The 24,269-nt window shown below is 53.8% G+C and overlaps 1 protein-coding gene across 9 annotated transcripts in view; it reads left to right on the top strand.

Annotated features, from left to right (window-relative positions):
• The window catches only part of MYLK (myosin light chain kinase), a 203,928-nt gene that overhangs the window by 164,261 nt on the left and 15,398 nt on the right, over positions 1–24,269 (top strand). For all 9 annotated transcript variants that reach the window (XM_038583049.1, XM_038583048.1, XM_038583054.1 and 6 more), the window contains 5 exons: positions 8,526–8,558; positions 8,655–8,748; positions 10,023–10,226; positions 15,407–15,624; positions 16,514–16,637. In XM_038583049.1, coding sequence (XP_038438977.1) covers positions 8,526–8,558; positions 8,655–8,748; positions 10,023–10,226; positions 15,407–15,624; positions 16,514–16,637 — 673 coding nt within the window. The remainder of the gene's footprint in view (positions 1–8,525; positions 8,559–8,654; positions 8,749–10,022; positions 10,227–15,406; positions 15,625–16,513; positions 16,638–24,269) is intronic.

The following is a 24,269-nucleotide window of genomic DNA, read 5'->3' as shown; positions in this document are numbered from 1 at the left end:
GCATGGCTTACCTTGCGTATGTAGAAGCCTGTACTGAGAGGGGTGCCGGGGACCGAGAAGATGTCAGCGACAGCTGCCAGAGTCTTTGGCAGTCTTGATTTCTGGGGTTGTGATGCTCATCCATTCTTTTTTTTTTTTTTTAAAGATTTTATTTATTTGACAGAGAAAGTGTGCATAAGCAGGGGGAAGGGCAGGGAGGGCAGAGGGAGAGGAAGAAGCAGGTTCCCCACTGAGCAGGGAGCCTGACATCAGGCTCAATCCCAGAACCCTGGGACCATGACCTGAGCTGAAGTCAGCTGCTTAAATGACTGAGCCACCCAGGGGCCCCCAATCCATACTTGAAAGGAAGTACCTGTGACCCTTCAAAAACCACTGAACCAGCAATTTTAGTTCACTGTCACCAGGAGGCGATAGTGTGTTAATCAGGAGCTCAGTGCTGGAACGCAGGAGCTCCCCACGAACCTGAAGTTTCACCTTCCCCCTGTACCCACCTCCCTCCTTCTCTTGCATTCCTGTCTCTCTGTCCACTCAGTGTCAAGTTCTTGGACACAAAGATCAGACAATGGGCTTAAAATCTAACTAGGACAGTGAGTATAATGAGATGGGAAACACATGATTCTAGCGGTGTAAACAAAGAGAGGAGGGGACACAGCAGAAAGCATGAATAAGTTTGCCATCAAGGTTGAGGAAGGCCTTCTAGAAGAGGTAAGGAGTCTTGGGAAAAGGAATGGGTTCCCAAGGGGCAGGAAAGATAAGGAGAGGCATTCCTCACGGAGGAAGCAACATGAGGGAAGGTACAAAGTGATGGAAATGCGTGGCACTGTGAAAAGCGTGTGTGTGGCCAGGGCATATGCCGTGAGAGACAGAACAGGAGGAAGCAATCCTGAAGGGCAACGTAGGTAAAATTGTGAAGTTCACCAAAGATTTCCAGGGAGGGGATTGATATGATCACATCTGTGTGTGTGTGTGTGTGTGTGTGTGTGTGTGTGTGTGTGTGATGTTGTTGTTTATCTATTTATTGAGAGAGAGAGAGAGAACATGAACAGAGAGTGGGGCAGAGGGAGAAGCAGACTCCACCCTGAGCAAAGAGCCCAGACTTGGCTCGACCCCAGGACCCTGAGATCATGACCTGAGCTGAAGGCAGACACTTAACTAACTGAACCACCCAGGCCCCTCATACCTTTTTAGAAAGAGAATTAGAGGAAAAGTAGAGTTTTGCTACCCAAAGTGTGGTCTGGACCAGCAGTCTTGGGATCCCGGGACTTGCTGTAAGTGCAGACTCTTGGCCCCTCCACACCCTTGGTCCCTTCTGAACCTTCATTTCAACATGATCTACCCCCATGGATTCAGATGTGTGTGACAGTTTGGGAAGCACCCAAGTGGAGAGGGGATGACTTTGGAGTTGACAAGATACCAGTTGGGCCTCTGTGGTGGTGTAGTCTGGGTGAGGGATGGTAAGGGCGTGAACGAAAGCCTCAGCTTGTAGAACTAACCATTCTCAGTGACTTTTTGGGTAGAGTTGAAGGAAAAATTAGAAGAGTTCAGGGTGACTTCCAGTTCCTGGCTTGAGTAACTGGACACAAATTTAAGAGCCATTTATCATTACAGTTCTCGGTGGCTAACGTATATCAAGCACTTGCTATAGGCTAAGAGGGTGTTAAGCACTTTATATGCATCTTTTCAGGCATCTAACAATGAAGCAATGAAGTAGCGACCGTTACTACCTCCATTTTATAGAAAGGAGAAATAGGTTTATGGGGTGAAGCTGCTTGCCCAGGATCACAGAGCATGTAATGTAAATGGTGAGCTGTCTGACCTGAAGCCTGTATTCCTTTAGGAGCGGTCAGGCTGCCTTCTAGAGACTTGGAGGTTAGGCAGCAGGGAGTCCTGGAGAAGACACAAGTTCCCATCTCATTCCTGTGCAGTTGAGTGGCTAAGGGCTCTAGGTTCAACAGTCTTCAGACTACTGATTGGTTGAACCTAGAGCCCAGGAGAAGGTTTAGGTTAGAACTACAGATTTGGGAGTCTTCAATGTTTAATGGATCATTAAAGCCATGGTCATCGATGAGCTAACCAAGAGGGTGGTAGGAAAGTCAACAGGGATATACCAGAATGGAGGAGCCTGCAAAACCAGAAGGAAAGAAAAAAGAAGGCAAAGGGGGAGAGCACCAGGAGAAGCTAGAGCCATGTCGAAGAAACGCAGAAGGAGTAAGTTGCAGCGAGGCCTCAGGGAACAGCAGCCAGCGCCAAATGCAGAGAGATGAGGACTCTCAGACGTAGCCATCCTTGCGAGTGAAGTGCAAAGCATTTCTGCGGGTGGAAAGTGGTTGCCCTGGGGGGTAAGGAATAAGTGGGAGAAGGAGACGCCAGGAGTGTGGAAAGTGTATGATGTGAAGACAAGCAAAAGGGTGCCGTGAATTTAAGATGGAGAAGAGGTTGGGGGCAAGGAGGAGGGACACCAGGGGTAAAGACACCCCAAGAGAGATCGCTTCACGGAGTGAGACAGAGAGGAGCTGGACAGGGCCAGTGTGAAGTCACCACAGGACTAGAGGCCTCATGAGCACGGAATGGCCATTACAGTTTGATGCCCTTCTTTGGCGAAAAAAAATTAGATATAAAATAGATAGTAAGACTCTACTTTCTTATTAAATGAAGGCCCCAGAAAGAAATTTGAGGATGCCAGAAGAAAACACACCAAATTTACAGTGTTCTGGATCTAGCCCTGTGTTGGGGGCCTTCATCTGGTGAGCTCTGGAGCTCGGGAGCCATGGAGGTGTGGACGCCAGCCCCTGGGTCAGCCCCGCTGGGCCTCCCTGCAGCTTCCTGGGCTCCCAGACTCCTGCCCACTAGCTGCTTGCAAATGTCTGCTGGGGGAAACCGGGTAACAAAACTGCCATCTGCTGCCCTCTGACCGCCCCCCCCTTTGGAACCAGCAGAGTGGGGAGTAAGCAGGTTATGTGGGGGCTCCAGGATGGCCTCAGTTTTATGTTTTTAGCATGTTGCACTAAGGAATATGGAAGGAGATAATGTTGCGGAGAGAAGATGTTCTTTAGCTGGAAAGGGAAGCTACTGGGTTCTCTATGGAGGAAACCAGGAGAAACTGTGGAGTCCCTCATAAATCCCATACTGAGGACCGCAAGGTGTGGCTCCCCTGAGGCCTGGATGGCAGCTCCCAGGGCTGTAGGGAGAGTCTGTGGGGACAAGGAGCTAGGGCAGCTGGGTTCCTGGGTTCCCTCCGGGCAGGTGGCCTTTCCCTTCCTCCCTGCAGCCGGCAACCCCCTGCTGTGGTCCTCTGCCTCTCCTCCGAGGGCCCCTCCTGGCTGGGAGCAAACAAAAGGAAATGCAAAAATAGCCTGTGAGCCAGAGGAGGGGTCCAGGCCACCCAGGGCTTCCAGGCTGGAAGCTGCTCCCACCTGCAGGCCCAGCTGCATTCCTGGGGGGCAGGGGAGGGCAGAAGGGTTGTCAGGCACGAGGCCCGAGGGGCAGAGGATGGCGGGGGCTGGGGTGGGGGGTGGGGGGGTTCCAAGCGAAGCCCTCTGGAGACTGGTCAGATGCTTGCTAGTTATTGCCTGGGTAGGTCATCTCTCTTAAACTGTAAAAGGGAAAGGGCCCTTGGAGGAGTGGGGTGTGTACGCACGTGTGTGGGGGCTGCATGTGCTTGCACGCGTGCATGCGTGTGTGCAGAAGAGGCACGAGGGCGATGGGTGTGTAGCCCCTCCCTGGGGGCCAGTGGCCAGTGCCGTTCATCACGGCAGAGCCAGAGCCCCGCGAGTTTGGATCCCCCTTCCCCATTGCCACTGGTACCCCTCCCGCCAGTGCCGCCGCAGCTTGGGTTTTCCACTTCAGCTGGCCCCCCCCAGTCTATCCCTGCTAAGCACCCCAGCCCTCACCCTGCCTGCAGTACCCCCGCCCCCCCCCCCCCCCCCCCCCCCGTGCATCCCGCACCCGTCCCGTGTGCCGGCACTGTTCCGGGTGGTACAGGACAAAGCACGCGTGTCCCCACCCGGCTCTGTGGGCCAGAGCCACTGCGAGACTAGACTCCCTAACCCAGCTCAGCTCCCCTCCTTGTCTCCCCAGGCCCCAGCAAGCAGAGCCACTGCCCCCAACCACCAAGCTTTTAGGTCTGTCCCACCCTACCTGGGGCTCTAACGCTCCAGGCCACCCCTTGTGCTCCTCACCCTAGTTCTAGAATATATATAGTTGTTTGCAAAACAGCTGTGAGAAAGGCTTCTGGTGGAGCGAGGGCCTCCTGCAAGCCTGAGGGCAGTTAGAGACGCAGAGCCCCTGGGGGCAAGAGATGGGGTCACCGGCTGCTCACCCGGGCGGCTCCGGGGCCTCTCTGGGGCTGGGGTGCCCTCTAGTGCCCACTGGGCGGACAGCAGCCCTCGGCCCTGGAGAGCTTGGTCCCTCTGTCCAGGGGGCGGCCTGAGGAGCTCATCTGGACGTCCTGAGCTCTGGTCCTGTCCCAAGCACTACGCCAGGGGCGGCAGACGCATCTATTTGCAGAAATGCCTCAGAAGCATCTTCCAAGTAGTTCCCGTGCTTAGCTCGGGGCTCTCCTAGCTCTTTCTGAAGAGGTGGCTCTTTTAAATGCCTTGTTGACGTCCCTCCTGCTGCAGCTCAGCCCCTGTGGCGGAAAGATAGAAACCAGGGGGTCGCCGCTCCCTTGGCTAATTGAACTGAGACCTCCCCACAGCTCCTACCCTGCCCCTCTCCCTGCGGCCACGTCCCCCTCCAAGCAGACTGGAGGCAGAAGGAGGAGGGAAAGGAAGAAGGGGGACACCTCAGCCTGGAGTCTTGGCCTGTTTCAAGCAGAGGAGAAGTCTTGGTGGACCAGTGAGCCAGAAAGAGGGCCATGAATTCCCCGAGGATGATCTAGGTCCCCACCTCCCCAGCATCAGGAGAACATTCCGCATCTTAATGCCAAGGGAGAAAGGCAGAGGTGAAGGGCAGGTGTGGTGTTGTGGTGAGAGCAAGAAGGCCAGCTCTGTCCTTTCTAGCTGGTGTGCAAGTGGTGTGCGTGCCCCCTCAGGGTTCCCAGCAAGACGCCCCCTCCGTGTGGCCATTGGAGAGCCCGATGGCTGGTGCCCCCGCGCCAGGGAGGCTCAGGCCGTTCCTCCTAAGGATGCCAGGCCCAGAACCCTGCCTTCTCCTTTCTCTCTCATCCTGCTGCTCATTCCACACCAGGACGAGTGGCATGGGAGCAAAAAGAAGAGGGGAGGGCGCCTGGGTGGCTCAGTGGTTGAGCGTCTGCCTTCCGCTCAGGTTGTGATCCCAGGGTCATGGGAGGACCCCACAGGGAGCCTGCTCTTCCCTCTGCCTGTCTCTGCCTCTCTCTGTGTGTCTCATGAATAAATAGATTTTAAAAAAAGAGAGACAAAGAAAGAAAGGTGACACTTCACCGGGTGAACACTCTCAGATGGGGGCACCAGGGATCAGGACACTGGGCATCCCCGACAGTAAAGGTTGCTGTTATTATTGTCAGTATGTTGTCTCCAGGGCACAGCCCGTGAGAGCATCCTTCGTCAATGGCTTCAACCCCCTTGCTTCCCTTAAAGCCCTGTCTGAAGTGCCATCCTTGCACTGCCCTAAACATCTGTTGAACCTATTGTGGCTCTTATGGTATGTCTTGAGAGGTGACGTCCTACGTCTTGAGATGCAGCCTTCGTCCTCTGTGAGGCACGACATGAAATTGTTCCCTCAAGTTACGGTATTATTAGTTGATAAAAGTCTGTAACCTTAATCTCACCCTTGGCCATCGTGATTTTTAAAAAACCGGTATCTGGGGCGCCTGGGTATCTCATTCAGTTGGGCATCTGATGCTTGATTTTGGCTCTGATCATGCCCTCGGGGTCCTGGGATTGGGCCCCATGTGGGGCTCTATGTTGAGTGTGGAGCCTATTTAAGATTTTCTTTCCTTCTTCCCTGCCCCTTTCCTCTACAAAAAGGAAGGGAAGGGAAGGGAAGGGGGAAGGGGGAAGGAAGGAGAAGGGAGGAAGAAAAGGAGGGAGGAAGGAAGGAGGAAGGAAGAGGGGGAGGGAGGGAGGGAGGAAGGAAGGAAGGAAGGAAGGAAGGGAGGAGGAAAGAAGGGAGGGAGGAAGGAAGTAAAGGAGGAAGGGAGGGAGGAGGAAGGAGGAAGGAAGGAAGGAAGGAAGGAAGGAAGGAAGGAAGGAAGGAAGAAGGAAAGGAAGGAAGGAAGGAAGGAAGAGAGGGAGGGAGGGAGGGGGGAGGGAGGGAGGGAAGAAGGAAGGAAGGAAGAAAGGAAGGAAGGAGGAAGGGAGGAAGGAAGGGAGGGAGGGAGGAAGGAAGGAAGGAAGGGAGGAGGAAGAGAGGGAGGGAGGGAGGGGGGAGGGAAGGAGGGAAGAAGGAAGGAAGGAAGGAAGGAAGGAAGGAAGGAAGCAAGCAGGCTACAGACCTGCTTCAGACTCCCCCCCCCCCCAAAGGACTCACCCTTTCTGCCACTGCCCCTTCCAGTGGCTCCCCGCCTCCCCGCCTCCCCGCCTCTCCGCCTCCCCGTCTCCCCACCAGCCCTCCCGTGCAGCCCTAGTTTCAGCAGCAGACGCCCCAGGCCCTGCTGAGCGCAGAGTAATAGGTCCCGCTTGCAGCCGGTACACCCCCCCAGCCCCACACCCTCACCCCCCCACCCCCACACACCCCCCCACCCCACACACACCCCCCACACCCGCCAGGACAGCATCTGTCGCCCAGAGCACTAGGCTAAGCACCTGGGCTCCCACGCTTGGGTTTTAGCTCGATGCCCTAAGGCCTGTTACCCCAGGAACGGAATAATCCAATTCTGCCTGCGCTGTGACTCCTTCCAGGTGTTGCTCTCAGGTGCCTCCCGATTACCCGTGAACGGACAGGGGGTCCCTCTCTCCGCTCAAGTCTGAGGCCTGAAGACCGGGTCAGTTAGGCTCGCGTCCCGGCGCCATCTGCGCAACCCCAGCACTGATCTCAGAGTTCCCATCGCTCTCACCCTTTTTACTGTCCCAGGGCTTTTTTCCTTCCTGCAACAGAATATTCTTCTCCGTCCCACTTATGTTTAGTTTCTCATTTCATCAACAGCATTTTAAGGATTCCAAACAAGGGGCGCCTGGGTGGCTCAGCCCGTGAAGTGTCTGCCTCGGGCTCAGGTCATGGTCTCGGGGTCCTGGGATCCAGCCCCACCTCGGGCTCCCTGCTCAGCGGGGAGTCTGCTCATCCCTCTGCCCCTGCCCCCTGCTCCTGCTCTCTGTCTCTCAAATAAATAAATGCAATCTTTAAAAAAATAAAATTTTTAGAAAGGACTCTAAACAAATCACAGCCTCTCTTGCTGTCCCTTATCACACCCTTTCCCCCAAGTCTTATTCACACTCACACACACCCCACACACACGTGCACACGCTTGCGCCTTTGTAAAATCTCTGGCCGCTCTCTCTGACTTCTCTCAGGTCTTTGTTCTGTCTCCCCAGGAAACCTGCCTTGTCCCCATCTGTCAGTGGGACGTAGCCCACATTATGACTAAGGAGCACAAGACACATCACAAAGCGTGGCATCTAGAGCCATCCAAGGACACTAGAAATCACCTAAAAATACAACTCCCTCCTTTTGCAGATGAGGAAACTGGGACCCAGAGAGGGAGAGGCATGGAGCCAAGGTCCAGAAGCCATAGGGGCTCCATAGGGACAAAGCTATGCCTAGGCAAAGGAAGGCCTGGGGCTCTGAAGTGGGTGGCGCTTGCCTGTCCCCTCAACACCCCCCACCCCCGTTCACTTCTGACGTATCCACGTGAGCAACCACGTGGGCTGCTCATGTCCATTCTCGCCAGACCTCTTAAACACCTGCTGGTTTCACTGTGCGCCCTCAGCCCCACCTCCCCGTTGCATTCCAGCATTTCCTTTAAGACACAGCTCAAGGGCTACTTCTTCCCAGAATAAAGGACTTCAAGTTGCCCTAGTTGGTATCAACTTCCTGCGCTGTGTATTCAGTGTGTCCTGTGATAGCATGTGCGTGATCCCAGAACACCTGGGATGGAGATTCCAAGTACACCGTAAGCCCCGAGAAAGGACAGATCGTGCCTTCTGCGTACTTTGCACACCCGCAGCAACTTCCAAGATACCTGTTGCATGGCTGGGGTCCCATGTACCTTTATCCATCAGATGGATGAATCGGTTTGATGCTAGGAGTGATTTAAGTTGCTGACTTCCGAGCCAGGGCAGAAAAGGGCCGGCGCGGTTGTTTGTAGGTTCTGAAAGTCAGAGAGCCTGGAAGCGCTGTGAAGAAGGGCGCATCTAGGGGGTCATGAGGTCACAGAGGAAGGGATGGAGGGAAGAGCTGGTAGAGAAGCTGCCGGGTAGGCGAGGAGTATCCCTGGCCCTGCTGCCGTGAGGACTGTCCCACCCCCATGGCCATACCCAGAGCTCCGGGCCTCATGGTCGTGGGCCTGGGAGGGCTGAGGCCCGACGAGGCCCCCAGCAGGTTCTGTTCTCCATGGGCCTTCAGTACTAATCGCTGTGTCTTCTGTGTCCCTCCCTGTCTCACCCCAGAGCCGAAGGACGAAGTGGAGGTGTCGGATGATGGTGAGTGTTGGCTTCCTGTCCTCAGGTAGACTCGAGGGGTGGAGGGGGCGCGAGAGGAACCTGATGGCTCACGCTCACCCCACCCCCACCCTGCAGATGAGAAGGAACCTGAGGTCGACTACCGGACAGTGACGGTCAACACTGAACAAAAAGTGTCCGACTTCTATGACATCGAAGAGAGACTAGGCTCGTAAGTGGGACGGGAAGCGCCTTTCGGGTCCCCAGGGTTGGGGTGGTGCAGGTCCCATCGTTGAATTCCGTTGCCTTTCCATCTGTTCCTGGGGGTTGCCGCCTTCCCACGCTGAACCCCCCTGCAGAAACAGGTGGCACGGACCCCGTCAGCACCCCGCCAGAGCATCCCCACTGGGGCCCTCTCGGCTGCTGCTTGTGCACCTGGCTCAGCTCCATGAGGGTGTTGAGCAAGCCCCTTCCTTCCCTGGGCCTTACCCCACACGGGCTGACGAGGCACTGGATCTGGGTCGGACCGTGTGAGGTCACCTTCCGTGTCACCTGTGGGAGTGAGTCGAGCCTGATCCGTCTCACTGTTCCGCAGTTGTAGCTTTAGGGCATCAGGAAAACGCACCCCCTTGAAAGGTACAGCTGCTCAGCGCTGCTCACTTTATGACCCTGGTCCACACTGTTTGCTCTGGCCCTGCCCTGGAGTGTGGATGTCCTAACCCTGAGCCCCCTCCAGCAGCAGCAGCACCCAGGGCTGTCTGCCCCCCACCTAACTGTCCCCAGAGGAGCACGGTGGAGCCCAAGGGGGTAGGGCTCGGGTTTGATTTCCAGGAGGTTTCTGGGAAATAAAGGAATGACACCAACCTCACAGCAGTTGCATACGAGGAGTCTGCACCCCCCTCTCCCTCAGTGGATGGCAGGGGCCTTCCTGGGCGGTCTCCAGGGGACCCGTGTGGACCGTGGAGCAGAAGGAAGGCAGCCACTCAGAACATCTCTGTAGTCCGGGAGGACTTCGTCCCCCCGACTTCATAGGACTGTCTTCAGGGAAGGGGAGGGAAGTCCTTCAGCCAAGGTGGAGGCCTCAGCCCAAGGAAACCATAAGCTCGGAAGAGTAGCAAGCCTGGGTGGTGTTTGGGTGGGGACGCGGGCCTGGGCGTGGGCTGAGGTTGACAGCCGAGGGAGAGTGGGGCTGTCTGTGCTGGAAGTGCGCTTCGGGACCTGGAGCTCGGGCCGGCAAACTTAGAAAAGGGCCTTTCCTGGCCCTTTCTAGACTAGTCTAGGTTCCGTGGGGCTTCCGGGCCACGTGGCAGCTACCACTCTGCCGCTGAGACGCACAAAGGGGCCGGGGGTACTATGCACACGGGTGGGTGTGGCTGCGTTCCAGTCACATTTTATTTATAAAAAGAGGTGGGCTAGATTTCTCCCATAGGCCCTCATTTGTCAGCCCCAATTTCGTGGAAAGCTTGGCTAAATTTGCCTTTTCTCTCCCGCTCCTTCCATTTGCAGTGGGAAATTTGGACAGGTCTTCCGACTTGTAGAAAAGAAAACTGGAAAAATCTGGGCAGGGAAATTCTTCAAGGCATATTCAGCCAAAGAGAAGGAGAATATCCGGCAGGAGATTAGCATCATGAACTGCCTCCACCACCCCAAGCTGGTCCAGTGTGTGGATGCCTTCGAAGAAAAGGCCAACATCGTCATGGTCCTGGAGATGTGAGTGGTTTGCCGTGGGCCTGGGAGCCCCTCGTGAGGCTCCCCCGCTGCCCGCACCCAAGCCCCTCCGGCCCGAGGCGGAGAGCCGCGCAGGTAGGGCCGCGGCATGCAAGACGCTCCCCACCCCGCCCCTGTGGCCCAACGGTCCCCACTCGGGAGAGCAGAGCTGTACACAGTAGCACCCTAACCGCTGACCACCAGCCCGCAGCAGCCCCTCCCTCATTTCCACAACCATCTGGCAGGTCTTTGAGGACCCCTGCCCCCTTTTCACCCGCATGTCCCTGTGAACGTGCCAAGGTAACCCCTAGGCTCCTTCAGGGGCATTCTGACCTCAGGGTGACTTCGGAGTAGAAGGGGAAGCACAGGGCAACTTCCTGAATGGCCTTCAAAAGAAGAGGGGCCCAGGGCTGGGGGCTTGAGGTGTGGGAGTGTAGCCCTTGCTCCTGTCTTGCTGTGCTCCGCAGGCCCCCACTCTGTGCTTGTTTGTACTCTTGACTTCTCACCAGAGAGTAGAGTTTTCAGGGCTGGGTTGTTGTTGTTGTTGTTTAAGATTTTATTTATTTATTCATGAGAGACACACAGAGAGAGAGGCAGGGACACAGGCAGAGGGAGAAGCAGGCTCCACGCAGGGAGCCCGACGTGGGACTCGATCCCAGGTCTCCAGGATCACACCCTGGGCCAAAGGCAGATGCTCGACCACTGAGCCAGCCAGGCATCCCCATAGTCACTAGTCTAAATTTTTGCTTCTTTTCATTCACCGGTTAGGAACATATCAGTTGCTGGTGAGCTTGCCTCCTTCCCCCTGCTGCACGGGAGGTGCTTGTGTGCATCAGCCACAGTTGACTCCAGCAGGTCTCCTTCTGAGAGGAGGTTGCACGGTCTCCAGGCCTTCACTTTCCCAAACAAGCGGTGTTTGTAACCTTGTACGTGCATCTTTTCACTCATGCCTGGGTACATCTGTAGGATAAATTCCCCGAAGTGTGGGCGTGCTGGATCAAAGGGTATGTTCATTTGAAATTTTCAGAGCTGTTGTGAAACTGCCTCCAGCATCCTTGAGTTGCTTGTCCTGAGCTTCACCTCAGTCCTGGGGGGAGGACTCTATCATAAACACCTCCCTTCCCAGGAAAGGTGAGGCCAGGGAGGTCTCCCCCCGGCTTGCGGTGTGACTCTTCTCCCCTCACCCTGTGATCGCTGTGGCTCATGTGCCTTTGGGAAAGCCAGAGTGGGCCGGGAGCACAAACTCCGAATACAGCGTGAGCATGAGAAGCCTCACGCAGTCCCAGCTCTGCCTCTCCCTTCTTGCGTGGCCTTGAATGAGCTGCTCGGCTTTGCCAATCCTTAGTGTAATGATCATCAGCAAAAGGGGCCGGGGGGGGGGCGGGGCGGGGGGGGTACAAGCTGCCTCGTGCATAATGTGGGGATTAAACGGAGTCACGTATTCAGGCGTCGTGCTCTATAATCCGGACTTATTCTTAGTAGCATGATACAGTGACTTCTTCTGTGTCATGGTCTTTTTTTTTTTTTTTTTCCATTTGAAAATCTTTGGTGAGCGTTTTTTTTTTTTTTTTTTTTTATTTTTAACACACAATGAGGTGTCCTAGAGCAAAGCCCTACCGTTCAGGAAACCTGGAGTCGGGTCCCGTTCGCTGAGCTGCGATTTTGTCATTATTAAATCCCTCCAGCGAGGAGGCGTATTTGGATCAGACTCCCTTTCGGTTCTAAAATTCGACACATCTGTGGAACTGTAAAGGACTTAAAACCTGCACTGGTGTCTTAGAATCTGCTCTCAATTGGAGAACTCACCTCCCCGCTTTCGGGAAGGAGTGTCTGTGGCCTCACTGATCCCATCCTCGCAATGGCCCTGTGGGCTTGCAGTGCTTCACATTTATTCCAGAACAGGTTGCTTGGTCCAGGCGGTGTGGGCGTGCGGGGACATGTGAAGAAATGTCTCATGTTTAGAAGTTAAGCCTCGGGCAAGTTTGTGAGAGGGTGCGGGGAGGGGGGTAGAGGCAGCCAAGCCTGGGTGAGGCCGGGCGGCAGCACCAGTGGGCACAACACCATACTTAGCGTGGAACTGGGAGTTGGCAAGCCGGATGGAAAAAGTCGAGAGAAAACGTAAGAAGGCTTCAGCTGGCCTGGCTTTCGTCCCTCCTCCCCACGCCTCCCCTGTGGGCAGGAGCAAGTCTGACAGGCACAGATGCCAGCCGACTCTTCTGCACTTGGGGTGAGGGGCTTGGCCCTTGATAGGAGCTCACCCAGAGTGGGGGTGCGCTGGCCCTCCATCTGGATGGCCCTTCCTGCCTAAACGGACTGGGTTGGCCTGTGACAGGGCGCAGGCGGGTGTCCGGGGGCCCGGGTAGCTCTTCCCCGTGTTCGATAGAGATACTGCGATGGAGAGAAGGACAGTGCCTGGTGATGCACAAAAAATGAAAATGTCCTCCAGGGTCCCCTCGTTCAGCTCAGCCACCGCTGACACAGTGAGAAATCAGCAGCAATGTACGTCTTGAGCCTTTCTGACCTCGGCTTATGGGACCAGCCACAGGCCCCCTGTCTTTATAGCAGCATTGCCCAGACACAGGGCTTCCCTCGGGCTCCTTTGGGAGTGCTCAGTACGAGTTAGGCTGAGTCACCCACTGCCCACCTCACTTTTGTGCTACCATTGGCAAAATTTATCAAAGAATTTCCAGCTGGCTGCCATGAGACAAGGAGTGGAGAGGGTCTGGGTATGGAGTCCCCCGAAACACCATTCCTCCTGGCTGCCGGCGAGGGCCCGCCAAAGTCTACATTTTGAGGCAGATAAACTTGATCCCTTGGGATTGTGTAGCCTTGGTAGTAGGTGTTCATTCACTCATTCACTCACTCCCTGTTCATTTACTAAGCATAGGTTTCCCCTGGCCCAGTCTTGGCGCTTGGCATGATTCCATCCCTGTGGGTGGCAGCTTCTTTCCACCCATAGTCTTGAGTATTTGGAAGAGAAACCTATGTAGAACCATTAATCCTGTTTCTGTAATCCCTTCCATCCTGGGAAATGGACTACGGGAACCGCTTTCAGACTACGTTCAGATGTATCTGAATAGATTTGAAGCTACTTAAACTTCTATTGAATAGGTCACCTCTAGAAATGCAGTGGCAATTACCTCCATGGCTCAGATTTCTACTACTCATTGCCTTAAATATTCCCAAAGGCACTGCAAATAATGGTTGCTTGCTTTTCCAGAATATCTTAAATTGAAAAGCGCACATTTTTGGGGGGCAGGCACCTTGTCGGTGCCAGATATTGCCAGGTATCAATAAAGGGCTTAGAGATGAGCCAGACCTTTCCCACACATGTTCCCAAACAACGTTAAGCCAAGGCGGACCCGATACAAAAAATACACAGAGAAGACTGTGGAAACCCAGGGATGGAAAGATCATTTTATATGGGGAAATTGGGAATGATTTCTCAGAGGAATTTCTTAGTGAATTTCAGCTGGCCTCCCTGGGGTGGCTCTTGTGTAAGCCAGTATTTCCCAAGCTTGCCCCAATCCTAAGAATGACCCATATTAACATATGGGTTTTCAGGCCCCTCCGGAGATTTTCTAAATCAGAATCTGCAGGGGAAGAGCTTAGGAGTCTGTATTTTCAACCAGGGCCCCAACTGAGTCTTTAAAATAATAATAATAATAATAATAATAAAGTAATTAACATTATTGAGCACTTGCTATGTGCCAGGCCCTCTTCTAAGCACTTTACCTGTGTTAATTCGCTAAGTCTTCACGGCAGCCCTGTGAGGCGGTACCGTTTTTATCTGCACCTTCCAGATGAGGACATTGAGGCACGGAGATGGTAAGGATTGTGGGAGGCCTGAGAATGGAAATTTGAGTTTGGCTGGGAGCCTTGGTGGAGAGCAAGGGAAATGGAGGGCTTGAGGACAGAGGCGCCACCTGCTGGGCGCCCAGGGACCTCCTGCTCTGTTGGTGCTTAGGGCGTCGGTTCTCGCGCCCCAGGGGTCGCTGGCACAGCCTGACCTTTCCCAGCTCAGCCCCCCCCCCACCCCCCAGGAGAGTGTCAGCCTTGGGAGGCCCACGGAGGCCTCATGCTGCGCCCCAGTCTGTCTGTCCCTCAGTGGGTCACTGACAAGATCCCCCGCACTCGCCACACGTTGTGAAATGGTCACGAATGTGTGCTGAGCACCTACTGCGTGTCAGGCTTGATGCTTTACTAACGCATCCTTTAGTTCCTAACAACTCTAGGTGGTGGGGACAGGTAAGGAGACCCGGGGCTCAGAAAGGTTAAGTAACCTGCCCCAGATCACACAGCTTGTAAAAGGCAGGGGACAAGATCCACACTCACCTCTTTCCCTTCTTCATGATGGCTCTTCTTAGAAGAGAGAAGCCTCAGCCCTGCCCCTCAAATAAAAAAAAAAAAAAAAAAAGGAAGGCCCTTGGAAGAGGATGGGCCCAGAACAAAGCCTACCCACCCTTGTTCGGCTGGTGGACGTATAGGCCATTGCAGAGAAGAGCTTACTGGTGGTGGCTGGATGCTATAAAAGTCACCAGGGAGAGGCTTTACACTTTCTGAGCGGCAAGGAAAGGCAGGTGGGTCAGAGGGCCGGACAGGGGAACAGAAAGGACCCATGTGACTCAGGCGCAAGGTCATGCATTTGCACCGAAGGCCACTGTGCTGGCCCGCGGTACCCTCTGGGCCAGTCCCCAGTAGGAGATGCCAGTGTGGGCCCAGAGACGCCATGGTCAGGATCCAGAGCCTTAGTGTAACGGGTTCAGTCCATGGATTTTAGAAAATGTGCCGAGGCTCCGGGTTATTGAAGCAGTTGCCGGCCACGTGCAATATGCTCACGGCTGCTGGGACTGGTTCAGGCTCTGACTCCCTCGGACTAGAAGACGAAGCTGGAGCCCAGCAAGGGGCCCTTACGCATCCGTAGGCTTTCGGGGATGGAGGCTGCCTGGTGGTCACCTGTGTGCGGAGGAGATGGTGTCTGGGTCTCTCGGCTCCTGGTCACCTCTGAAACTGCCAGACGCTTCCCCGAGTCCCCCGACGGCTTAGTGGGCGTCAGCGGGGTCCCTCGGGCGGGGAGCCGGGAGGCGCTAGGCCCTCCTGGTCGGGGGGCGCTGGGCCGGCCTAGCAGGCCGCTGCGGAGATGCGCGGCCCCCGCCGCCCGTCTGACCCCCCTGCTCCCACAGCGTGTCGGGGGGCGAGCTGTTCGAGCGCATCATCGACGAGGACTTCGAGCTGACGGAGCGCGAGTGCATCCAGTACATGAGGCAGATCTCGGCGGGCGTGGAGTACATCCACCGGCAGGGCATCGTCCACCTGGACCTCAAGCCCGAGAACATCATGTGCGTCAATAAGACCGGCACGAGGATCAAGCTCATCGACTTCGGCCTGGCCAGAAAGCTGGGTAAGGCGCCGCCCGGCCTCTGGTCACCCGCGGGGGGACGGAGCGCGGGGTGGGGTGGAAGCCCGAGGCTGTGGGCGCCGCTCGGCTCCGAGCCCGCCCTGCCCCCCAGACTCCACCTCGAGTCTCGGTCCCTCACTGACACCCCACGGGGCTGCTGGGGACTCCGCGGGCTGACATAGGCGCCCCAAGCGCTCCGCTGCTTAGCAGGAGCCAGGCCCCTGCCCTGCTGTCTGCCCCCCTCGGGCAGCTCACCTGGGGTGTTGCTGGGGGTGCCGTGCCCCGCAGACGTCCGCACGGCCTCCGGAGCCCGGGCACGGGCCTTCCTGGTCCCCGGCGGCCCGAGGGCCAGGAGGTTCGGGAGCCCCGCTCTGCAGGCCGCGCTGCAGGTCCCTCCAGGCCTGGGGCGGCCCCAGCCTCGTGCCCACCACCCCCGGCCTTGGCTCCGCGGGGCCCCGGGGCCTCCCGGCGGCCACCTCCAGGCCTTCGGAGGAGAGGCCCGCGGCCGGGACAGCTCGGGAGTGGGGCCCATGGCTTGGGCCACCCGCTGCTGGAGAGGGCAGGTCCCGGCGGCCGGGCCTTGTCTCCTCGGGACGGGACGGGACGGGACGGTCACTCCGCCCCCCGGGTGGTCGAGAATGTGAAGTGGGAAAGGCCTTATAAAACAGGCGGCAGGGAAGAGAGGACACAGTGAGCGTCGGAGGCCAGCACCAAGCACGTGTCCCCGCCCCAGCGCTGAGGCCGGTGTCACTGTGACCCCTTGGTGGGCCTGCGTCGCTGCGCCATCCCCTCGGGAGAGCAGGCACGGCCAGGCCTTGTCCGTGTCCCTGCCGTGCACGCAGGCGGCCTCCCGAACGTTCTGGTGATGGGTCCCTCTCCATCCTGGCTACAGAGAATGCGGGGTCTCTGAAGGTCCTCTTTGGCACCCCGGAATTTGTGGCCCCCGAAGTGATCAACTATGAGCCCATCGGCTATGCCACGGACATGTGGAGCATCGGAGTCATCTGCTACATCCTGTGAGTCTCTGGGCACATGAGGGAGGGGCAGAGAGCTCTGCAGGAGGGTCCCCAGGCCACCCTGACATGGAAGGGGCCAGGGCGGGTCACGGTGGGGGGACCCCCCCACCTCTGGGCGAGTCAGGAGAGTGGCAGCTCCTATCCACGCCCCCGCCCGGGCCAGCCCCACTCCTGGTTTCCCAGGGAAGCAGCCCGTGTTGCACTTAAAAAAAAAAAAAAAAAGGATTTTATTTATTTATTGGAGAGAGAGGAAAGCTGGAGTAGGGTGCGGGAGAAGCAGACTCCCCCTGAGCTGGGAGCCTGATGCGGGGCTCGATCTCAGGACTCTAGGATCACGGACCTGAGCCGAAGGCAGATGCCTAACGGACTGAGCCACCCAGGCACCCCCCCCCACATGTTGCACTCCTCGGCTAGTGCTTACACCGAGACCCCATTCTGGGCCCTTCACTGTCCCTAATGCTGACCAGGCTGAGGTCTTTGGTCACCGGGGTGGGATGTGGCTGGTGCCGTGTAATTTACCCCGACTTGTGTAGATGATTCCATGGAGCCCAGGTGCCCATCTCCTGTGGGCATCATCACTGTCTTCAGAAGACAGCACCCCATCCTCGTGGCAGGGGGACCCCAACTGCCAGCTTCATCCCTGAGCCCAGCATATGTTCCAATTGTAAGCCCTTTTGATGATAGAGCCGTCAGCAGACAACAGAAAGCCACACGGTAGTTTGAATTGGGAAACCAGGTGCAAAATAGGAATCCATTTCAGTTACTAACCCTAGAGAAGAAGAGGGGAGGTCAGTAGTGTAGACCGGTGCTTTGTCAGCAGTAATACGCACGAACCATCCAGGCCTCTCCTTAGATTGCAGATTCTGATTCAGAAGGTCTGCGACGCCTAAGAGTCCACACTTCTAATAGATCCCAGGTTGCTAGTGGTGCTGGTCCAAGGACCACACTTTCTAGAACATACCTTGGTGGGACCTCATGGATTTAGTCCCTGAAACTCCAGGCTGCCCAGTCATTAGCCTCAGAGACAACCCCTGATCTTGTGCGGCAACGCACAGTAACGGGATGGTCCCCTGAAGTGCAGATATGCATGCATTCATCTAAAAAAAAATTTGTTGTTGTTAAAGGGAAAGGAAAAATTTAATGTTTTCACAGAAAACTTGAAGAGGACCTAAGAATGCTTTTTGAGACCCTTGGGGTCCTCAGACCTGAGTGAGAAAAAGGCTCTGGGTGATTTTTGCTGCACGGCCAGATGTAGGAGCCCCTGTGAGAAAAGCTTTAGCAGAAATGGAGTGATTTTGTGTGTGTGCAGCGTGGCTTTTCCCCACGCTCGGGAGTTCTATTCTCACTCTGGCCTGTCAGGACAGCCTCCCTCAGTTAAACCTGTATCGTGGACTCTGTACCCCAGAGAGTCCTCTTCCTCCTTGCTCAGGGTCACCCCCACCACCATCACCAGCTCCCCCAGAGCGGCAGACAAGAAACTCCCGGGCTAGGAGTGGATTTGCCTGTTTCTTCCTACGCCAGCCCTACTCCAGGAGAAAGGGAGCTAATGAGTAGTGAAAATTGCAGTCAATCTGTACTGCTGGCTCCCTTAGTAAATGAGGAATAGCAGAGCAGCGGGCCCAGCCACCCCTTCTGGGGCGCCCCATGCTGGACGGGGCTCACACTGGATCTCTGGCCGCGGGGGAGATGCCTGGCACTTGAGAAACAGTCTTGGTCAATTCATTCTGTTCCGATACCGCTGTCCCATGGCCTGGCTCTTGTCCGTGGGTCTTCTTCACGTGGGCTCCTGTTTGACCCTCACGACAAACCTGGGAGTGAGTTGCCGCAGGGATGTGGTCTTCATTTGGCTTGGAGGTGACCAAGGCCAAGGATGTCCACATGGCTGTCCACTTCCCGCAGTCCTAGAGGGGGACCAGCCTTCCTAGGTCCCCAGGCCTGATGGGCTGCCCAGGATACGGGACTGTCAGTGCTAACATCAGGACAGTCTGGGAGACTAGGATACTCCCTACTGGTCTCCCTACCGGTCAGGGCCTACCCTTAAATTTTTCACAGTAAACGTGCCTGTGTCACCTGTACCAGATGAAGAATACCCATGTTACTAGGGTCCCTGCAGCCCTCCTGGGGCCGCTCGTAATCACTGCCCCTCAGGGGTAACCATCATCCTCAGGTCTAACGTCACAGGTTAGTTTTGCCTGTTCTTGAACTTTATATAAGAGAAATCATACAGGAAGATGTGTCTGGCTTCCTTTGCTCAGCATTGTTTGTGAGACCCATTCATATTATCGTGTGTGTGGTTGTAGGCTGTTCACTCTCGGCGCTGTGCAGAATCCTGCTGTGGATGGATCCAGTTGATCCAGTCCACACTGATGTGTTCTTAATAGATGCCAGTTTCAGTATTACGAGTATGCTGTTCCATGTGTTTTAGTTGACACATTTATGCATCTCTGCTGGATATTTGATCTAGAACTAGAATTATTGAGCCATTAGAGCACTTTATGTTAAAAGGCAAATTCTTTTAGGTGGAGAAACATAACAACTTGGATAAGATGTTATATTACTTTACTAGATTACTTTCAGAGCTAAGACCAGGAAATAGGGAAGAGCTTCTTGAAATAGGGAGAAAATAATTTTGATGAATGGGGTGCCATCCTGAGGGTGTTTGGCCAGCAGGGTGCAAGGAGAGGGTAGGCGTCTGTGGGACAGGGAGGCAGGTGGGGGCCAGGCGTGATGGACACGGGTCAGCTCTGTGGAGCCTCCTGGAGCCGCCCAGTGCCCAGGCTCCTGCACACACCACAGTGGGCTGCTCTGCCCTCTGGGATTTTTCCTGTTGGTTCTCTCAGTGGGGATTCAGGCCTGGGAGTTCCCCTCGTGAGTGAGCATGTGGTACCCAAAACAGAAGCTGGAGCCAGCCAGATTGCTTCCTTTCAGACCCTGCTATGCAAAATTCCAGAGCTGCTGCTGGAAGTCTCTGGAAGAGGCCCTATGGCAGTCTTCAGGTTCCATTTGTCTCTCTCTTTGGAGCTTGATTGTCGTTCTGATAGTCCCTGTCAAGGCCACCTTCCACATTTGTATCGGAGGAACACCCCTCCCCCCATCTCCTTTCTGGCACTAGTGACAGTTGGGGAGGCCAGGGAATTGGGGAAATCGGTGATAACTCATTTACTATTCAACACATACTTGGTGAGCACCTCCTAAGTGACCAGCTCCGTCCCCGTGGGTTGTTCTGACTTGTTAGAGGAACTCCTCAAACCCCTCGGGGAGATCAGGGCTGATCCTGACCCAGCACTAGAGACCTGGCCTCGCTCCCTGCCCTGGGTTTTCCAGACAGAGCAGGGATTATGGGCCTTCCTACCCTCTCACCCCTGATTCTGGAAGGAAATGGTGGATTTCATGAATTTCCTGGAGATTCTTCTGATGTTAGCAATCTCTGCTTGGTTTCAGGCAGGGGGAGAGAGGACGGGAGTGCTCTAGGCCACACTTCAGCATGGAAGCTGTTCTAAGCCTTGCCGCCTTTTCTAAGACCTCCTTTCCTGTTTTCCTCCCCCCTATTTTCTGAGGACTTAGTGTTCCCTTACTGCCTGCGGGGACATCAAAACCCTTCTCTGTGCCCTTCTCTCACCCTACTTCTTTTTTTTTTTTTTTATAAAGATTTTACTTATTTATTCATGAGAGACAGAGAGAGAGAGAAAGACAGAGACACAGGCAGAGGGAGAAGCAGGCTCCATGCAGGGAGCCCGACATGGGACTCGATCCCAGGTCCCCAGGATCATGCCCTGGGCTGAAGTCGGTGCTAAACCGCTGAGCCACCCAGGCTGCCCTCTCACCCTACTTCTCACCCCTAATTCCTTCTCTCTCTCCCCTGCTCCAAGCCCAGGTGAAGGGCAATTACTGCTCTGCATTCTCCCTACATCTTCCTACTGGGCTCAGTAACAGACTTCCCATTTCTGCTCATTTGTCTTTTTTTTTTTTTTTTTTAAGATTGTATTCATTTATTTGAGAGAGAAAGAGTACAAGTGGGGGGAGGGAAAGGGGGACAAGCAGACTACCCACTAAGTGGGGAGCCTAACACGGGAGCTCTCTTCCAGGACCCGGAGATCATGACCCGAGCTGCAGTCAGACACTTAACTGAGCCATACAGGCGTCCTTCAGCTCATTTGTTTAGCATCTCCTGTGGTCCAGAGAGCCGGGGCCATCTCTCTACCCAGAGTCTAACTTCTGGGGACATCAGCCCAGTGACATAGAGAGAAGGCCCAGTGTCAAGTATCAGGTGCCTACTCAGACTTGGGTTTAACACAGGGTTCTTCAGAGGGATCCAAAAGCACCACTAATGGCTGCCTCTGGCCTCCCCACTGCTGAGCCCAGACATGCTCTCTGATTCCAGCTCCTGCAACCTCCAGGTGCCCTGAGCCCATGCCATACCCAGCCACTACCTACAGGCTTTGCTCTTCAGGAACATGGGCTGTGGTTAGTGTAGCTAACACAGAATGTCTACTTTTTCAATCACGGCACAGAACGCTACCCAGTTTTCCTCTGGGTGATGCCCAGCCCCCTTAAATCTTTCCACCACTCCAGAAAATGAGGATCTGAAGGCTAAAATGGGATAAAAAACTAACACATTCCTAAGCACTATCTGCTGGTAGATTTGTGGTCTCTTTCACTGGCCATCCATGCAGTAGGGTTATCTGGCATATTTTGGAGCGGCTTGAAAAACACTAGGAAGAAAGTATCATATAAGAGATATTTCTGCACCCTTCTCTGTTCTGACATTCCACCCTGCAGGCAGAACAGTCTTCTGCATCAGATTCCCTAGGCGAAGTTTTGCTTCACTGAGAGATTAAGAAATCAGAACTCCTTGTAGTCATGACCTTTGTGATTTATCAGCGACCATTAAAAATGAACGTGAACACTACGTCTGAAACTAATGATGTACCATATGTTGGCTAACTGAATTTAAATTAAAAAATTTTTTAAATGAATGTGACGGACTCTGTACACACCTGTGAAGGACAATGTCAAATGACAAAAAAGTGGAGCATCCAAGAACTTGCCCACACTGATTACTGTTTTGTAAAAACCAGATGAATCTGTTGGTTTTGTTGGGGAGGAAGAAAAAAAAACTTTCCTCCACCCTCTTAGGTTCTTTTCTTGGAGGCCTGCAAATCAAACTGACAAACGACAGATTAACAAGAGGGGAAAAAAAAATCAGATTTAATTATGTTCATATGCATAGGAGTTCACAAAGGAATGGGATTCAAGAAAGTATAGAATTGGGAGCTTACGTACTATTTTAGCAAAGAGCAAGCAAGTAATTGTAGAGAAATAACTAGACAAAGGAAAAGGGGTTTGGGTCTTATGGAGGGGTAAGTTGTGAGAAGGTGACTAGAAAATGTGCAGTAAACAAGAGTTGTTCAGGAGGTCTGTTATGAAGATGAGTCTCCTCTTTCTGGTAAGGGAGAGGACATATTTACAAATGGAAATTTATGTCACCTTAATAGAGAGAAATGTATGTCCTGCTTTTATTTTTTTTATTTTTTTTTTTTTTTTTTATTTTTTATTTTTTTTTTTTTTTTTTTATGTCCTGCTTTTAGACAGAAAGGGGAGGGCAAAGAGCTAATTGTCTCCAGCTCAAAACAATCTTTCTACCAGAGTGGCATATTTTGGAGCGGCGTACTCTGATCCCCTTCAGTTAAAAAATGAGATAACACTAGAAAGACAGGTTGGTAGTTGTGTTTTTAACGCTAATCTTATGTTTATTGATTGACCAACCCAACCATACGTGATCCTTATGCAAATTCTAGCAATAAAAAGCCCCAAAAAAGAAAAAATACATTTAAAAATCCTGCCAAATCTCACCACCAAGAGACATTACTGAAATTCTGACACTCTCTTTGTCATCATGCTCCGCATATATTGCAAGTTTTATTTTAGAGACATACTCTTTTAACAGGAATTCTGTGGGAGCTCGGCAGGCAAGGAGCCAGCCAGGGCTGGGGGTATTTCAGATGGATGGGCTGCCAGAGAGGAGGAGTGCCAGAGACGAGGAGGCTCTCCTCAACTGTGAACTTTACGGAGATTAAGCCCTATCTCTGCAGGATTGCAGTCCCTAATTAGGAAAGGAGGTTTATAGAAGGGGACGGCTCAGCATTCCACAGCAGGGTTGTCTGCTCTTTCCGGCAGTCTTTGGAATGCTGCAGAACCTTACCCCTCTTTGTTTCAAATGGAAAATGTAAAGACAGAAGGAGGCAGGTAGCTGACAGACTAGAGTCAGGCTGCTTCTAGATGGGGCTGGCTGAGGTCACACTGGATCACAGAGCTGGGGACACCCGGAAGCCACTAGGAATTCTAGCCCAGTACCCTTGGTATAAAAAGAGGAAACTGAGGCCCGAGGTGGTGGGGGAGGGAATAGCATTTAACCGTGCAGACTCAGGAGTGGTACGCTCCCACCCTTCCTTCGTTGTCACGTAACCGAGAATATTTATCCCCATGCCTTCTCCAAATAGAATGGAAATCGGTGTCTTGCATTAAGACATTTTAAGTGCCATCTGTTATTCACACAATAACACAACTCTGTTATTCCAAAACACAAATATATTGACTAAGGTGAGATAACTCACGTTGCAAAAGCTTTCTTTCTTTTTACAAAAGGTTTCACCAGAGGGCTCCTCCCATGGCAATCTTGCCTCACAGTATTTCAGTGGGTTTTAGTTTGCAGGTGCTGTTGTATTTCATAAGCTGAGGCCTTTTGATGCAGAGGCGGCTCCGGCTCCAGAAGGGTTTGTGTTATTGTTTATGATGATGGGTTCATAAGGATTTGGGGGAAAGGGACACTAGTGAAGGCTTAATCTGGAAGGTTGATGGCATGAAGGCCCTGGATCCATCATGTGGGACTCAGGTGGGGTCAGGGCAGGACCAGCTACGTGATTTGTGGGGCCCAGTGCAAAATTAAAAAGTAGAGTGACTTGTTCAAACATGACTATGACTTTCAATATGATGGCAGCAGATCATTAAACCAAGAGCGGGGGCCTTCTAAGGGTGGGGCCTTGTGCATCTATATAAGCCTGCCGCCCAAGAGGTCGCCCTAAGTCAGGCTGAATGGCAGAGGCATGGATGGTATGATGTGAGGTACACAGAAGTGAGAGATCAAGCCTTTAAACTAAATCTGTCCCACTTGCCTTGGAGATACTTCACCTTTCAGATTTCATTTGGCTTCAGTTATTGGTACATGTGTCACTCCCAAGGTCACAGATTGGTGAGGCAGTGGGGGGTGAACTGTACAGGGAGGAGCTGTGTAGTATCTGCAGTCATGGGCAGAGCTTCTTGCTACGGACCAGGCCTCGTGCCAGAGCTGTGCACCATGACTACTTCGCCTTCATAGAAATACTCGTCTAAAGGAGCAGTTAAGACCTAGCTTTTAGAGATTCCTGGGTTCAGATCTCACTGACTAAATCCTTGGCCAAGTTACTTAACCCCACTCTGGGCCCGTGTCCTCATCTGTTAAGGTAATGACTTCCCTGGGTTCTAGGAAAGGGTGGTAGTAAGATTGAATGAATTGAGTGAATTCGTCTGTTTTAAGCTGTTTGCCCAGTGCCTGGCACACAGTGTCTGCTGCCGTGATGCTGTTGGTGGAGGAGG

Source organism: Canis lupus, chromosome 33 (assembly GCF_011100685.1).
Source record: "Canis lupus familiaris isolate Mischka breed German Shepherd chromosome 33, alternate assembly UU_Cfam_GSD_1.0, whole genome shotgun sequence".
NCBI classification, from domain to species: Eukaryota; Metazoa; Chordata; class Mammalia; order Carnivora; family Canidae; genus Canis; species Canis lupus.
The sequence above is the reverse complement of the archived record's forward strand: the minus strand, read 5'-3'. Positions and strand labels throughout refer to the sequence as shown.